Genomic DNA, 18,159 nt, shown 5'->3' with positions numbered 1-18,159 from the left:
ACTCAATTGCAAATTTTAAAAACATACCCAAAATCTCATGACCATCTGGTGGTTTTCTGGAATTTGGCAAATTTGGGTGAATATTTTTCCCATATAACATAAGACAAATGGTTTTTCTATGCAAAGGAAATCAAGTTGAAATACGACCTCTTTTCATGTTCACCAGAAATGCCTATTTTTAAATGCACAGATTAAGTAAGAACTTTATTTATTTTTTGTTTAATAATTATGACTTTACTAACATTAAAAATTTTCTAATAACAATTAAATTCTATTGAACCGTTATTAATCAGCCTATAGGAGATTAATTAGAATGTTAAGATTAAAATATTTATCTATGTATTTAAAAAACCCATCTAAAATAATGTACTTAATTAAATGTCTATTTACAATCTAAGTAGCTTATTTACAGTTAGTAAGTAAAATGACAAATGAAACTTCACACATAAATGAGCCCACTTTTGTTAACATATCAGAGTCAACATCAATGAAAAGATATAAGGTTAATTTAATTTGTTATTGGCGTCATATATTCATGAAGACAAAATTATTTTGTTAGTGCTATTTATTCAGATGGTGCAATAATGTAGATTAAGGAAAAAATCGCTACTAATGCAGGAAAAAAAGACTGACAGTAAAATTGATATAATTTTGAGAATTATTGGAAATTTATACAATTCATGCATACTTGGAAGAAATTATCCTTAATAACTATTGCCTAATCTATAATTGTATTTTAGCATATGTTCATATGTTACTATAATTTACAACTTAAAATCAATTGACTACATTAATATAATTATTTTTTCAACATAATAACACTAATTATCATCTTAAATATCAATTCATTATCTTCATCTTAAATAATTGGACATTTAATAAACAAGAGTCCCATAACTGAACCAATTTTGACACATACAACATATTTATAGAGTGTATTTCTCATAGCATGAAGCAAATAATTAATTTTTATTAGTTTGGGTGAAACAGTGTGAGTTTTATTGTGTATCTTAAAATATTCTATTGCATAGAATATGATTGGTTGCTTGACACACTTGCAATTCTAAAATTGTTTCTTAATATATTGAACAAAACTCAAATCAAAATTGAATGTTTTAAATGACGACAATCATTTTGTCAGTCATGCATTTAACCAAATTTTATCCTTTTCATTGTTTGTGTTAATCAAAAATTATATTGTGAGAGAAAGGTTGCCCAGTAAAAAATGTTAGTAAAGTTACTATCTAGTACTATTAGAATAGACAGAAAATAACTTTCTTCAAACATGAAAATATTTTTCAAAAAGTTTAGTTAGAAGTTGCATGGGGGTTGCAAGTTGCATGCCACAGAATAAATTAATCTACAACTCAAAATGGAGCTACCTTCTGCTATTCAGTTTACATTTTGATATGCTAAATGTTTAAGCTTCTCAACACAATTTTTTTATACAAGGTATCCCAGAACTTGGTGTAAAAATTTGGAGAGGAGATCTGGCTCACCATAAGGATTGAGAGACACATGGTTGGGTATTGGGATATTTCTCCTTCACCATTTTCAATCCTTATGTTGTGCCTCTTCAAGTTTTTTACATAAAGTTGCAGGACACACTGCATAATGTTTTTTTTTTTTTTTGAAGAGCATTGGAATTTCCGCTAATAAAAATAGAAATAAAGCTGGTCAGTCAGGAAACACTGCGTTTTTAGACAAAGCTGAGATTAAATTCTGCATTACACCTGGAAAATGACCAGTCTTTAAAGTGGGGATAACAATGAGTAGTCACTTAGATTCGATTATTCTACTCGATTATTCTCTTCGATTATTCTATTCGACTAACTTCGATTATTCTATTCTATTTATATCTTTTAACGTTCCACTGCAATGCAATTCAAATATATTTGAAAACAATTTACAAACTTAAACTTTATAACAATATTTTGCATAATATTTTTTTTCTTTATTTACCTTTGCTGTGTTTGTGGGAAAAGTGACAAGATTTTGAAAACTTTATGAAAAATCTGCATAAGTTGGGAAATTTTTTTTCTTCATTTCAGTAAGAACCCTGATGGAGGTCATTATTACATGAATATTGTAATGGAAAACTGAAATTTTTGAAGATTCTTTCTATATAGAATTCAATTCTGGATTAAAAATTAAAAGCTGTTTTTCCTAATGAATGATTTATTTTGTTATCTTATACAAAAACCAGTATGAAAAATTTTTTATAGTAATTTTACGATTTGTATCACTTTCTTTTACGCATTTCTATTACTTAATTTATAAAATTTGTTTTTCATTGAGGACGTGGTTATTAACGAACGATATTAATTTTAGTTCTAATTGCATAAATTCTCCCTAAGTGCGCATTTATTTAAGTTTAATTTATATTATGTTTAATATCAGAATTATTAAGTTTAATTTCATTCCAAACTCATAATTGTTAGCATACATGCTCATGTCATGTCATCACAATTAGATTACTGTTCGTTTTAATTTGATTTTTTCCATCATTTTTTAAAAAAATTATTTCATTTGTAGCCTTCTCCCAATGAGGATTTCTAAAAACAAGATTATAATTGCTTTGGTAATTTATATTGCTTCATGATTATTAGAATTTGCTCACAAAAGTTCTTACATGTATGTGATTCTCATTCTTAGAACATTGTGATAATCTGTCTTGCATTTATTTCAACATTTATGGCATTCTATTTATTATGAACAAACATGAAATTAATAGCAATCAATTCACTTTTGTTTCACTTTTTGATATGGTGTAAAAAAAATTAATAATTGTTTTTGATAACTAAAGAAATCAGATCTGTATAATAATTGCCATTCTGTGAGGTTTATTTTGACTTCAATAGACTTTATAATGAAAGGAAAAGATGCTATGACATAGCTATCATAGAAAAATTTCATCTGAAATAAAATTGTAGAAATAGAATTGTAACAAAGCTGTGTAGAAATTAAAATTTAAAGGTTCAATTTAGAAAAAATCCAAAAATGAATTTTTAATATGCTACACATTTAATTTTGTAGTGTAGTGTGTTATTCTTCATATATTTTTTTCTAATAGTCACTTGTTAGGCTAGAATTTAAAGTTAAACTCATATCCTGCACCATAAAGTTCATTTATGACAGGAGTTCCCGAACTTTTTTTTGCCGCAATCCATCAGTTTCGTGAACCTTGGCTCAATTTTAAACTTATTTTTATTATTATTAAATATTCGCTGTTACTTAAAATAATACTTTCAGAATTAAAAAAAGTTAGTGGGTAATCCATTAAGTTACTAGTACGTGAATAATAAGTTATATCAATGCCACAATTTGATGAACTAAATTATGGGGTTCATGAAGTAACAATTGAATTGATGTACTACATCCAAATTTTCCTGCTTTACTACATGTTCCCAAAATTCAAAAAATGCTTAAGATTAAGAAAAAAAATTCTTGATATAATTTTTTCAAAAACTTGTAATTGCTCTCTATTTTGTAAATATTTTTTTATAATTATATTGCATTTCTCTTATCTCTTACAATATTAGCTATAGTTTTGCTTCTCACAAATCACAACATGAATATTTGTTTAATAAATAATATCTGAATTTCGTATATAATAGTTAGATTAAAACAAATTATAAAAGTCATCACTGACCATGTAGCATATTTGATGTAATCTGTGATTACATAACTTGAGTTTTTATTAAAGAAACAACATTCTCCATAATTAAAAATTATAATTAATGCATTGTGATGAATGTGAGACAGTAAGATATTCTAGTCTATTTCTGATATTTAATTTTGTAACTTAAATATGTTAGTGTTATATTGTTATTGAAAGAGATGTCTTCAAAATTTTATTTTATCCATCACATTTTTTGATAAATTTTTTTCCTATCATATTCTAGAACAATTAAAGAAAAATTGAAAACATATATGAAACTAAAAAAACGAAAATATATAAAATTAAAAATGTAAAAAATATATATATATTTCTTTAAAAATATATTCACTTAAAATTGTAACAAATTATTGACGTAAAAGTATAAAAAAAATATATCAACTTGATTTTTGAGTATTCAAATTTGTCTTGACTTCCCCTTCCACATCAAACATTTCTTTAAAAAAACTTAAAATTATTAATTTCTCCCAAAATAAATTTTTTTAGAATACCTAAGAAATAGTAAAAGGCATTAAATAAGGTACCAAACATATATTTTAATGTTGTTCGATAGATTTTTCTGTTTTTGCCCTTTTACATCTTCAAGTTGATGAAACCTTACAAAAGAAATATTTTTGTATAAAATAAATAAAAATTAAAAAAATGCCATTTGGAATATAATAGTGTGAAAGACAGGAAGCCACAACTAACTATATATATATATATATATATATAGATATNGGCTTCTTGAAATCATTAATAACAAAAACTACATAGATTTATCTGAGTTATTTTAAGAAATACTGTTGTTTTCTGCAGAATATAAACATCCTCAGCCAAAATATTAAATTAAAGTTAAGTTATATGCTATAAAATGGCGAATTTGTCATTATCCTGGCTTATGAATGCCAGGACATTGAAGTGTTACCAGAAATTCTTTTTAACTGCTAATACTGTAAAGAGGGAAAGCAAATATTAACCTAATACATTACAGAACCCGTTATCCGGAAATCAGAAAACCGGAACGAAATTCGAGAAATTTTCCCGCCATTTTTATAAAAAAAAAATTTTTTCCTCATAAGATTTTAGGATTTTTCTTTCTTTTTTGAAAGATGTTTACCTTTCATTATCATTAGTGAAATAATCATTAGTGTATTACTTCATCGTTTTTTCTTCTTTTTAAGATTATTTCCATAAATTTTTTTTTTAGTTGGGTTTAACAATAAAAAAAACGGCTTTTTGTAGTGATTCAGAAAACCGGAAAAATCAGTTATCCGGAATAGCGATGGTCCCGATCGTTCCGGATAATCGGTTCCCTACTGTATATATAAACTAAATATTTCCATTTAAATGGGCAAAAAATATGCATTCTTATAATGAATATTTTAAGCAGCATAAATGTAATTTTGTAGCTTACTGCATATTTGAGAGGGGAAGATGACATGAAATTTGCAAATTGAGTAAAAATTGTATCAAATTTTTCCAAATCCTTGTTTTGGAGGTCTTGTTCTAAGGCAATTTGTTTCTTATATGAAATCAGAGAGATTAAATATATTAGCTATTTTTTATTTGAATTTTTGGCTTTTTAGAAATTTGTTTAAAAAATTTATATTATCTAAAAAAGATTTTATATTTTTTGCAAAAATTTTAATATATATTTAATTATTAAAATTTTTAACAACATAATGTTAAAGTAAGTTAATAGAATATGTAGCTTATAACAAAGAAAGGGAGGTTTTGAAGAAGTCATTGATATTGACAAAGCCTACCTTATTGGAACACATTTTTGCCCATACCTTATTAGAACCCCCATAAATTTATTCTACTCTAACTAAGTTGAAATTTTTAAACTTAAGAATCAAGTTTGAGTAAATTAACTTATATTATTTTTAAATAAAATCGAAAAAGTCTTAAGTCCTCTGAAAAGTTCCATGAGTAACTTTTAATATTCACTCGGTTATAAGAAAATAATACTTGATTACTCTATTTCTATGAAAATAAATTTTTACTATTTTGAAGTTCAAATATTTTAAACTTAAAAATAAGAGACTGAAATAGAGAAGTATTTTAATCCTAATTCTTTTCTTGATTAGAGAAGTTCTTTTAATTCTAATTTTTTTCTTAATTGGAGAAGTATTTTTATTTAAATTTAATTTCTATGATTACAAGTTGGATCAAATATATTTTTATAAAACTACTACTATGTTTTGAAACATTGTGAATTATTGCCTTCATGTAAGGATGTTCTCTATTGTTTGTTTTAAAAAGTTGTGACTACCACTCATTCATGATTCTGATGTGGAAAGGGTTGTTTATCAAAGATGGACGCATTGAGTTTTTTTTTCCTCTCCTCATACCCTTTAATTGAAGAAATCAAAACAAACCTGTTGTGTGTGCATATTTTTAGAAAAAATTTTCATACCAAAATGAACATATGATATTTCATAAACAAAACTATAAGTATATGGCAATTGCATGTGAAACAAATGTGATCTAAATTTGAAATGCTTTTTCTTTTCTGTGTAATAATATTTGACTTAATTCATTACCCAGATTTTTATGTCCTTAAGATATAATAAAGTAAATTAAGTTTTTTTTTAATTGTTTATCATTTCTCATGATTTTTCATAATAAATTCTATGTGCATGAAAGTACTGCATACTTCCAGAAAGAGCAAAACTTTTATTATTTTATTAGAAAAAAATAAATCACAAGCGATTAAGAATTTCCACAAAAATTGCAAAAAAAGTATTTAATGGCTTAAAATGTTTTAACATATTGCCTAATTACATCACATGGATTTATTTCATTTTATCTACAACAACAATAATTATTCAGGTTGTGCTATATATTTAGTTAAAAAGCCGTCATTATTAGCACCTTATAATTTGTATGTTTAAAAATAAAAAGTCATCATATTCATAAATTATTACTGTTTAAAACATTGTTAAGAGCGTTTATTAAATGTAAGCAAATGATTTAATAGCTTTAATAGGAAATAATTTCTTAAAAGTTGTGACGTTGAAGATAATGGAGAAACATGTAGAAAGCTAAGGTGAAAACTAAGCTCAATAATTAACATTCATGCATAAAAAATGCTGCATCTACAAGTGACCCCTTACAAATGACTAATAAGATTTCCATAAAGAAGAGTTCCTATCTTTCTATAGCATCTAAATTGTTGGTAACAACATAAGATGACCAGAACAAGTGCATATCTTTATACTGTTAGTTTGCAGAAGGCGGTTCCAAGACTAGACATTTTTAACATGCATATTCTTGGATTTATTTAACCTTTGTTGCAAATATCCTTCAATTTTATTATTAAAGTGTCTAGGCAGTAAAGAAGAAGTAGTTTTGAAAGTTCACAGAATTGTGAGGCAAAAGGTCGCTACAGATGAATATTTCTTAATTTTTCAGTTTTTTTTAAAAATACCACAAAACAAGTGATTGTACAAAATAAAATACATTGAATTTTTTACAAAGAACTTAATTGATATTTTTCTTAATTGTTTAGGAAATGGGATAAAGATGCATATACCCATCAATGCCCTAAAAAAATATGAAAGTTTTCTTTAGGATTAATAAGTTAGAGAAATCATAAGGAGGGGAAGAGAAAACTAATTATTGTCTTTGCAAAAAATTTAAGACAATAATTGTGTAGCAATGAAATTTTACCAAGTTGTTGAGAAGCACTTCTTAGGGAAAGTTTTAATTAATAGAGGGTGGGGATTTTGTGGGGGAAGCGAGTTTAAATGTCATTTTTTTACTTTCATTAATATCAAAAAAGAGTTTCCCCATTAAGATATTCTTATAAGTTTAATATTTGAATTTAAAAGCCACAAAGAGAAGGTAAGGGTGAAACGAAAAAAAATTTTACGCTATATTATTTAAATTATGACATTTTTCCTTGTTTATTTTGTTCATTTAATATTTTTTGCTAGTACTTATAATAATTTTTTTTTCTTAGAATTGCGAAATGATATACATCTAAATCTCATTATTTATTAAACACTAATTGTGTCTATACTTTTTTTAAGTAAATTTAATGTGGTTTTTTTTTTCCATTTACTTGTAGCATTTTTGATACAGTCCATAGTTATCGTAGTATTTATAAAAAACTGAAAAGAAACTTTCATTAAATAAATTCCTCTGTCCTTATTAAGGAAAACTTGTTATATATTCTTCAGAATAACTCTAACAACTTTGTCAAGCTTCAAAACTGCTTCAACTTTTCCCCCTCCCTAATCAGAGTAGAAGAGGGAGACTATTAAAAAAATCATACAATTCTGCTCTTACGAAAGTAATTCTAATCCCATACATAATAGGTGATTTATTTCACTATTTTGTCTCACTATATAATTGTAAGAAAATAATTTTGTATGTTACGACAAAAGTGAATTAATGCATCTATTTATTTATTTATATTATATTTTTTGGAGCATTAACTTGAGTGTGAATCCATTCTTAGACGGAATCTGGTCATCCTACAATAATAATCTACAAGCCTTTGTAGTATTGCCGAGAGAGAAAGCCTTTCTTATCCTTAATTTGTGCAATAAGAAAAATTTCCTAAATTGTATTTTTATCTTCTTAATCTAACACCTAAAACAAAATAAATACTAGTATTGTTTAGAAAATAAACTCTTGTCGTAAATCATGTGCGGTCAAAGAAAGATTTTTTTTAAAAAAAATTGTCATTCACTGCGATGTGACAGTTAAATTTTCCTCTTGTGATTTGTTGAAATCAGGATAACTTAAATTTCTTATTGAGGGTTTGGAAGACAACTGATATTGGAATCTTTGGAAAAATCAAACATAATATGTGATCGCAAATTATTTGTGCGTTTTTGTGCGATTCAAAAGTTTTAACAATGAGCAAATGTATTCATCAACAAGAAAGAAAAAAAAAATAACTATTCGTTGAATATTAATTAAACTGATGTATGTTATATCATAGTATTGAATGATTTCAATCATGAATTATTACTCATAAAGAAACTATGAGGAAAAATTATGATATTTCAGACATCTGAATTTAATATGAACTAAAAATAAGCTTTAATAATATCAGTAATTCATGAAGATACAAAATTAAAATAAAATACTTAAAGAACAGGGATTTCTCACTTTTTATGCATACTAAATAAGGAAACTTATTTTTCCCATTTTTAATTATTTGTAATATACTAAATTTATGTCTTTCTAATAGTTTTAACATTTGTAGTTATGCTTTATAATAAATTTTACTAATTTTAAGGTTATAATTTAAGGAAATAACTTTTTTTAACCAAGCAGGTGATTGCAAACCTGTTGCAATTAGAGAATCCTAAAATTCAAAGCATAGATTTCACAAGTATTTTTTTTTAAATTAACCCTCTCATGCATATGGGCGCCATATGAGGTCATATATATTTTTACTTCATAATATTATTCAGATTCGCATCTGTGCTGCAATTGACAATGTGTATGGTGTGGAGCCTCTCAACTGTTAAATTTTGAATGTTTATTTGCCTCGTAATAGGCCTTGTAAGTAATGTGATTGCTGAAGCAGAAAACCGGTTTGCTTTGTGTATTTATAACGAAGGGAAAACTTCTTTGTATGTTTCAGAACCTGTTTTTGTTTGTATTCAGAGCAAAGGACTGGCTTTTATGAGGAGAATATTTTCACTTTGGCTTGAAAATCGGTTAAACCAGGCTACATCACAAAAGGAAAATTTGACTAGTTGTCCATTTGCATGTAATTGTCATCTGGAAACTCAAAAAACAGTTCTTGGAAACCACAAAGAAGGTGGCAGGCCATTTTAGATAATTAAATGTGAATGATTTTTTTTTTAAGTCTATGGAAAGTTCAAGTAAAAAGTTAAAATCTGATAATTTTTTTAGAGGGTATATTAAATTACTGCAAAGTTGGTAATATTTCATATCTTCTTATATCTTATAAATAAAGTTTAAATATTCAGTTTTTCTATGATAAAAATATTGATAAAATTTACCATAAAAGCATATGTCTTCACTTGGACACGAAGACATCAATTTTCAGCTATATTGGAAAAACAATTTACAAAAATAAATTATATATCACAATCCTGAGTTACTAAATGGATCTGTGGAATATCTAAATATTTTTATTACTCATATGGAAAATTCATGCATGAGAGGGTTAATATTGATTTATATTTTTTTCAAATATTTCTTACTTTTTTTTAGTTATAATGCCTAGTAAAATTATATACTAAACAGGGTAAATATTGTAATATTATTTTTTTAGAATGGAATACTCTTTTCAAATTAATAAGAATGTCAAGATTAAGAAAAAAATTATTCTGATAGTTATTTTAAGAGTCGAGTTTCTCTTCGATTTTCAATTGAAAGATACTTTAATATTTTGAATTCACCATTTACTAATCTAATTTTTTGTGAAAAAAAGATTGCTATATTATGGTTGTTTCATTTTCAATTAATTTTTAGATTATTAGACAATTCAATATGGTAACCATTGAAATTCATGCATTTTATAGAAAAAAAAAACTCATGAATGTTATAATCTGTATGAATAAATTAAAGAGTTGTTATACCTCATTATCAAAGAAAGTGAGACAACAAAAGATTGGCAAATTAGCATTAGTAATGAGTAATGAAATAATTTACTCGTTCGAAATGAATTTCTAACGAAAGAAATGAATATCTATGCCTGATATTAATGAGAGCATTATTAATATACAATTCATTCAGAATTGTAAAATTATGTATATTGGAAGGTATCAAAAGTATTTTTTGTCTTATATATTTTGCTATTGCTAAACTTAATGTTTCTCATGAAAGTTTTCTATGTTCTATAATTATTGTGTTATATATGAAATATAATAAGGTTTACCTGGGATAAATTAGCCATGCATCAAATTAAATGTTATTGCTCTTATTAATGTAATTTTTTTTTCAGTTTAAGTATAAAAAATAATGAATTAAGTTCAGCACACAAAACTATTTAAATTATTACACTTTTGTTAGTGCAGTTTAGTTTAGTTTATTTATTTTACATTACAGTTTGATGCTGTAAAACCTCATTAAACTTTTCTCCATAATCATAGTGTAGTACACATTTATCATTTTATAATGCTTAATGTTAAAACTCTTTCTATCTAAATTTAGCCTTAAAACCATTGAAGTGATTTTTAATTTATAGAATCAGACAGATGCTGAAAAGCTCTGAGCTGATTTTCAAAGAAAGAACCATAAAATTTAACATGTAATTGTCAGTTGCAAATTTACTGTGGATGTTCAAGTAAATTTCAAGGACAAGGGCAAAGAGGCAGAAGTCTTACTTGAGAGCAACAAATGTGTGTTACGTATAACTGATGTCAGTCACAAAGATAAAAAATAATAAGTGTTTGAGAGAATTTTGCTCTGAATAGTTTTTCTTACAAAAATTACTGAACAAAAATTTTCATTTTTTCTCAATAGATTATACTTGAGCAATACGGAACTCATTAATGAACAGATATTTTACCACATGTGCTTTATACTACATAAGTTTATCTCAGAAGATATTTTTCTAATGCTGAATGGTCTAAACTATTAGTGATCGATAAATATTTTTTTATTCTAATAAATTTCATTAATTGAGACTAAAATACTTTTGATACATAATATTAATTTAAATTGCTCCATTTCAAGGGCAAACTTCACATCTTTTTAAGAAATCAATAAGAAAAGAATTTTTAACTTGAAGTTATTTATAAGAACGTGATGTTTCGAAAAAAAAATAGTTTTCTGTAATCTTACCATTGTACTCATACTGCTGTGATGCAGTTTTTTTTCCATACTTATACATATTTAAAAATAATTAAGTCAATACATAAAATAGCTTGATTAAAAACAAATTATCTATATAAGTTACTAATGAATTATTTGTCACAACAAAAGCAATATTTTTTAAAATTAAAAACTATTATTGTATTACATATATATGGCAGATGAGAATTATATGGCACACTTAAATACATCTTAGAGAAATAAAATAGCCAAGTCATGTTGCTTTAACATGTCGCAAGAACACATGGAAATTTTGTTTCGATATGAAAACCTATGAATGTCTTATTACATGTACAAACAACTCCACTATATCATTTCTTGATAGTTATTTAATGTCAAAATATGTCAGATAATTCTTACTCACACCATATGAGAAATAATTTTCCATAAAATATTTAATTTTATACTAATATTATATAATGGTTAATATTTATGGGCATTAATACATTTTCTGAAACAACTCCAGCTTCACACATGAAATATTATATTAAAAACTTTATAAACAGTGGCGGGGTTCAGTTAGATTGCACAAACCAGTTCTTAAAATTTCTCATAATATGTGTAGTTTAAAACCTACAGATTACCATTTGAAAAATTAAAAGGGCCAATAAGTTCAATTAAGAAAAACTTTTTAAGTTGTATAATTTCTTATTTAAAATATCTTTTGTTTTAAAAAAATGGTCAAATTTGATTAACATTTTGTGAATGAGAATGAAAGACTTTTAAATAAAGTAAGAAAAAAAATGTGGCTTTAAAATTTTTACTTTATTTAGCTTTTCAAGCATATATGGCACATTTTTGAGTTTAAATTTTTTAATCCAACCACTGTATATTAATGCTATATTGTACTGCAGCTTTAAAATATTTTTTTATTTGCATGTGTTAAAAAATAAGAGATATCTACATAATTTAAAAATTTTGTTGCAATGAAATTGTCAAATAACGGGAATAACTGAACCTAAATTAAATTCCTTAAATATTACCAGAACAATTTTAATAGAATTAATTAAAAATAACATTGCATTAAAAACAAGATATTCTAATGGGATATTCACAAGAATAAACTTCTTTGAACACTAGGATTGATCATAAATATTTTCAATTATTTATGTTTCAAAGGTTTCAATCCATGTGATCTAAAGTAAGTAGTTGTCCTTGAAAAGTCTTTTATTGGTGTTGTTATGATAACAGATGCTTCTCTAATCAGGACCCTTTTTTAATGCCAAAAATGAAGCCAACAATCATTGTAAAAATGAAATTGTCAACTTATGTGTTAGAAGTCAAAATCAGAAAGTTTTTATAAGGTTAGTTGTAACTGTTTCAATTCCTTTATTAAATATTCAATATTCGTTGTTACCGCGATTATAACATTTCATTTTCAACATAACAAGGGTGATGTTTAGAGAAAGTCCTAGGAAAGAGAAATCCCTATTCATAGATTACCAGTCAAGAAGTTCAAAATCAGGAATTGTTTTTGGCTTTGCAACAAAATAGAAATCGGAGAAGCCTTGATATCACTTTTATTTTTCTTTAACCCTTCTACACATGAAGAGTTCCAACATTCATATAATTCTTGGAAAACACCCAAAAATGCATAAACAAAAAAAAACACCCTTAGAAATGCAAGCACATCAAACATAGGTGCCAACTCTACTGGATTTTCCAGTAGACTGCTGGATTTTGCCAGTTTCTCCTGGTCTACTGGTTTAATTAAAATTAAAATGGCCTGGTTTAATTAAAATTCTCCTGGTTCTTGTACATTTTAGAAAATTCCCTAAAATTGAATAAGTTCCCTAAAAAATCCCTATTGAAAAAGAATTTTTGTACAGATTATTACTTGCTTGATTGAATATTTAAGAGTATTTCTAATACATAAAGAAGTGAACCTCATTTATAGAAATCAGTTTAAAACTTTTTTTGTTCTAAAATGTTCAGTTTATTTTTATTCTGAACTCTCTTTTTAAATTAATTAAAAAATCTTTTTATTATCTTTGATGAACATAATAGATAACATTTCAAGTATGTTTAATGTTAATCGTAACTGGAAAATATTGCAGATTTATATTTTGATGACTATAAAAATCCTCAAAATTCCCTATGTGTAAAATATTTATTACATTATGCGACAGTTATCATGAAATTCATATTATTTCTTAAAATCTACTTGATTTTATTCTATCCATGTTCGCAGCTATGCATCAAAGAAATTAGCCTTTAGTAGATGTGACTGAATGAAAAAGAAAAATCGAACTTGTATCAGGGAAAAATCACTTCAGTTCAGAATTCGTTATTCTTTCCCAGAAATTGTAGTTTTTTTTAATCCAGCTATTTCTATTCTGATAAATAAATTAATTTTTTCGAAAGTTTGAATTACATTTTGTCAAGGATTCTTTATACTTGACACTGAATTTACTTTGTTTACCTAAAAGTTAAAAAAAATTATTAACGCAAACTGTATTAGCATGTACAGTGGTAGAAAACAAGAACAAACATAGAGAACTTAGTAAAGAAGTTCTCTGGATCTCTGTGTTTTTTGGCATATTTTTGAAGGTCCTTCTTACAAGGGAGGATTTTTAATTTTTTGAATAGAAGGTGTAATATGATAAAAGCCAAACAGCCTAAATAGTAATGTAATATTCAAAGGGTATTTTTCCATCGAATCTGTTTTTTACCAACAAAAAGCCCTTTTATAAAAAAAAGGCCCATTTCTTTTTAATTCCCTTTTTTAAAATTATTGAATTTTACTTCGTCAATGAAAATGTGTCCTCAATTTGACAGATATGCAATTGACCGTAATCCAATAATAAAAAGTATTCCACAACAGTCCATTATCGCCCCGGAGGCCGGGTTAGGAGTTTAAAACTCCACAATTTTGGAACCAATGACATGATTGCGGAAATGTAGATAATATAGCTCACAATGCCACCATTACTTCCCAGACCAGACAAGATAGTGCCCATTGATCTGAAGCTGGATGGGCTTCAAGCCACCACTGAGGATCAAACCCCAGTATTTTACCATGACAGCTCAGTGCCTTTAACCATTAAGTCTTCACTGCTGCATCACAATAATATTGAAGCCACTATTTAGCCAGAACTTCTTCCCTTAATAAAACGTAATTTTTCTCTCATCATTATTTACGAAGCATCAATTATGAATTTTTGCTTTAGACCTTTCTCCAGGTCTCAGCTAACATAAATTTTTTATCGCAGGTAATTTATTTCAGTTTTGAAATTTATAAAAATGTTTTTCAGTACGGTATGTTTTTTGTTGTTTTTTTGGTGTCTTACATTTTTATTTTGTATTAAAATAAAAAAATTCTCTTTCACAATTGAAGTTGGAAAAGGTTTCAGGTCACATTTTTGTTAAATTCAGGACATTTTGGGGTACAACATTAATTTATTTTCCCCGTCTTTAAATTGCTTAGCCTTTGAGTGTTTTCTATTTTATAAAAAGGCTTAAGTTCCTTTGACAAAATACAGTCTCTGACTATCTTAAAAAGCAGCACATTAGGATGCCAAGAATGCAAATACTAAGATGCAAACAGTTTAACTGAGTGTTAGAGATTTTAGGTTTTCCCAATTGGAAGTTTTTGACAAAAAATAATGTTGGCATAATTTTTACGAGTATATTTTTCAAAAATATTTGTTAAAAAAATGTCTAAAGTTTCTTTGAACATTTTAATTACTTTAGCTTTTTCAGTCCCAGATAGTTTGAAAAGCTTTCAACTGCGCATTCCTCTCAGTAAAAGTAAAATCGTCAATTCTTTTGTATATATATTTGATTATTTAACTAGCAAACAAGTTTTAAACTTGACGATGCCAGATTGGTTTGCTTAAAAAAGTTTTTTTATAAAGAGCAAAGGAATGAAAAGTAAAGCTTTTAACTCCTTTCTTTATCGTATGTGACAAACTCATTATTAATATTAATAAAGAATAGTTTTAGGAATGATAACGCAATTATTTTTCACCTATTAAAACTTTATAATTTTTCTATTGCTAGATATATTAGTTAGTGTTAAATGAGAGTTACATCTACTCTAAACTAAATTCCATCTCTGCATATTACTCATAATGCTGCACGTAGGAAATTTTTATTGTGCATATAACATAAGATAAACGAGAAACACAGAATTTTAAAACAGTTTTAATTTAGTATGCCTCCATTTTATTAAAAATGATTTTTTAAAAAAATGTCCTACATGCAACGAAAACTACAATATAGGGGATCGCAACGCTCGAATACGCCGTTTGGGGAGAAGATAGGTTCCATGCCTTTCGCCCTTCACCCTTCCCTCTCTTCTTCTTTTCAGTTGTATAGGAATGCACTATGATATTTTTCCTTTTCTTAATATTTATCATTTTTAAATAATAAAAATATTTTTTGAAATTTCCATGATGATTTCTTTTAGAACTATAATTAATTTAGTTTTCTGTTCTATATAGTTTCCCAACTTAAAAGATTTTAATCTGTATAAAGATCAAGAGAGAAACTAACTTACTTCTTCTATGACTCTCCACACGCTAAAGGTGAAAGCATGTGAAGTGTTGCCATAGGTAGAGAGTTCTCTACGCCACCTGTAGCCCATTTCGATCGCCAATTAATAAACATGTTGCAAAAAATGTTCTTTAAATCACATTAAAATTTAAATTACAGATCCCATTGTTAATAGACCTTTTACAGATATTTTTTTCTAATAACTATTATAAGCCTGTAGTGTTTTCCCTTGAAGAGATATTAAATAACTTAATACTCTTTTAGATTCTCATAAAAAAGTGGCGTGATAAAGGATAAAGAAAACGCCATTACTTTGACATCCATAGGAAAGTGATTACAAAACTCCTCAAGAAGGTGACTTGCTAAGTGTTGTTAATAAGGTGGTGTAAGCTCTAAGGCAGAAAAAGAGATATCAAGGCCCACCGTCAAGTAAGAAGAGGGTTAAATTAAACATCTTCCTTATTTGTAAGGCACGTAAATTGTGAAAGGAATTCATAAAAATTAAAATAACATCGGCTTGAGTGGAACATATATCGTATCAAAAGGCATTCAAATTATAGCACAAAAACATAGTTTTGCATAAAATCCAAATAAATGTGCTATTATTTGACCCTCATAGAATAGGAAATGGAGGACCCTGAGGAAATAATCTTCTGTCTTCTCATCACAATATTGTGTTAAATACTTGCATGTTTCTTGTTATATTTTCATCCTGGAACAATAAAAATACAAATACTCTTTTCAATTCATTACAGCTGAAGAGGGTTTTTTATTCCCTACAATTTAAATCAATGCATTTGCTTTTAACTTTTTTCCTTCATTTTTGATAGAATATTTTTAAAAATGTCGTTTCTTTAATATCCTGCTTTAGTAATTTATAAAAACATGAACATTTATATTTAATAATCGTAATACATTACTTTTAGCTGATATTTTTTTGAAATATGAAAGTAATTTTTTTAATAAATTTATTGTGTTAAAAATATTGAATTTAAAATTAACTTTTACTATTATATTGCTAAGTGATTAAGATGATGTGTTTTGAAAATATATATTGAAGACCATTGTATTTAAATGAAGTGTCTGAAGCTACTGAAATGCAAATGCTACCTTTTTATCATATTGAAGTTATTATATAGCATACATTAATCTCTCAATTATTATCAATATTCCCTAAAATTCTGGGCTTAATTCCCAAAATTGCATTGTTTGTTTTTGTCGTCTTTAAAAAACCGTGTTTTTTTTTTTTTTTTTTTTTTTTTTTTTTTTTTTTTTTTTTNTTTTTTTTTTTTTTTTTTTTTTTGCGTCACTAGTTTTAAGTGCAATTTTAGTGCATACATTATATATTACATGCATTATTTATAGCATACATTAATCTCTCAATTATATTTGAAATGGGTCAGTTTTGTCAGCCTTCAAAATTCTCAATATTCCCAAAACTTTGTCTTTCTTTCATTTTTTTTTTAAAGAAAAAAATATTTTTGGTATTTTGCGTCACTAGTTTTAATTGCCATTTTAGTGCGTTTGAGAAAATTATCTTTAAAAGTTTATACATCTATTTTACTTCCCTGAATCTCTGCGTGTGGTGGATATATTTGCTCTTTTTTTCTTTTTTTTTAACATTTATGTGCGGCGGCAGAATAAAAACTAAACACTCTGAACAATTTTTAATATAATCTTTAATATACTAAAAATGTTGCATGTTACGAGACGAGGCCATTCATTAGAAGAAAGAAAATACCCCTTTTCGATTTTCAACCAAAATTTAACAACTAAAAGAGGAATTTTGTTCTTACCTTTTCTTATTTAAATAATAAAAATAATTGTTACGGTGCAAAATCACGGACTTGGGGGTCGAGGTGATTGTACAGATGTAATTTTTAAGCCATCTCTTCGTATTCAGAACACTAAATGATTAAGTGGTGTCGTTTAATGTCAATGTGTAAGACGTTTAATGTCAATTTAACATCACTTTTATGTATTTATAGGGTCCGTGACAACCTTGTAAAAAGAACTTTTAATATCTTTTCCAAAAAGACTCATTAGAAATGCGCTAAATGATTAGGAAAATGGATGAAATCTTATTGCGAATTTATTTGGATTTATTAGTTTGTTTTAAGAAAATGAACAATTTTTATAAGTTTGAAAAACGGAATCAAATGCTATTTTCTTAAATAGCTTTCTTTATT

General features: G+C 26.5%; 2 protein-coding genes across 3 annotated transcripts in view; one reads left to right on the top strand and one right to left on the bottom strand.

Moving 5' to 3' along the window:
- Nucleotides 1–16,719, top strand: part of LOC107446245 (Mitochondrial calcium uptake 3) — a 58,814-nt gene extending 42,095 nt beyond the window's left edge. The window contains exon 13 of the transcript XR_011638237.1: nucleotides 16,235–16,719. The gene's annotated coding sequence lies outside the window, so the exon portion shown is untranslated. The remainder of the gene's footprint in view (nucleotides 1–16,234) is intronic.
- The window catches only part of LOC107446262 (A-type potassium channel modulatory protein KCNIP1), a 93,576-nt gene continuing 81,737 nt past the window's right edge, over nucleotides 6,321–18,159 (bottom strand). For both annotated transcript variants that reach the window (XM_071187664.1, XM_071187665.1), the window contains exon 8: nucleotides 6,321–16,682. In XM_071187664.1, the coding sequence (XP_071043765.1) occupies nucleotides 16,635–16,682 (48 nt within the window). In that variant the 3' untranslated portion in view covers nucleotides 6,321–16,634. The remainder of the gene's footprint in view (nucleotides 16,683–18,159) is intronic.

Source organism: Parasteatoda tepidariorum, chromosome X1 (assembly GCF_043381705.1).
Source record: "Parasteatoda tepidariorum isolate YZ-2023 chromosome X1, CAS_Ptep_4.0, whole genome shotgun sequence".
Lineage (NCBI taxonomy): Eukaryota > Metazoa > Arthropoda > Arachnida > Araneae > Theridiidae > Parasteatoda > Parasteatoda tepidariorum.
The sequence above is the reverse complement of the archived record's forward strand: the minus strand, read 5'-3'. Positions and strand labels throughout refer to the sequence as shown.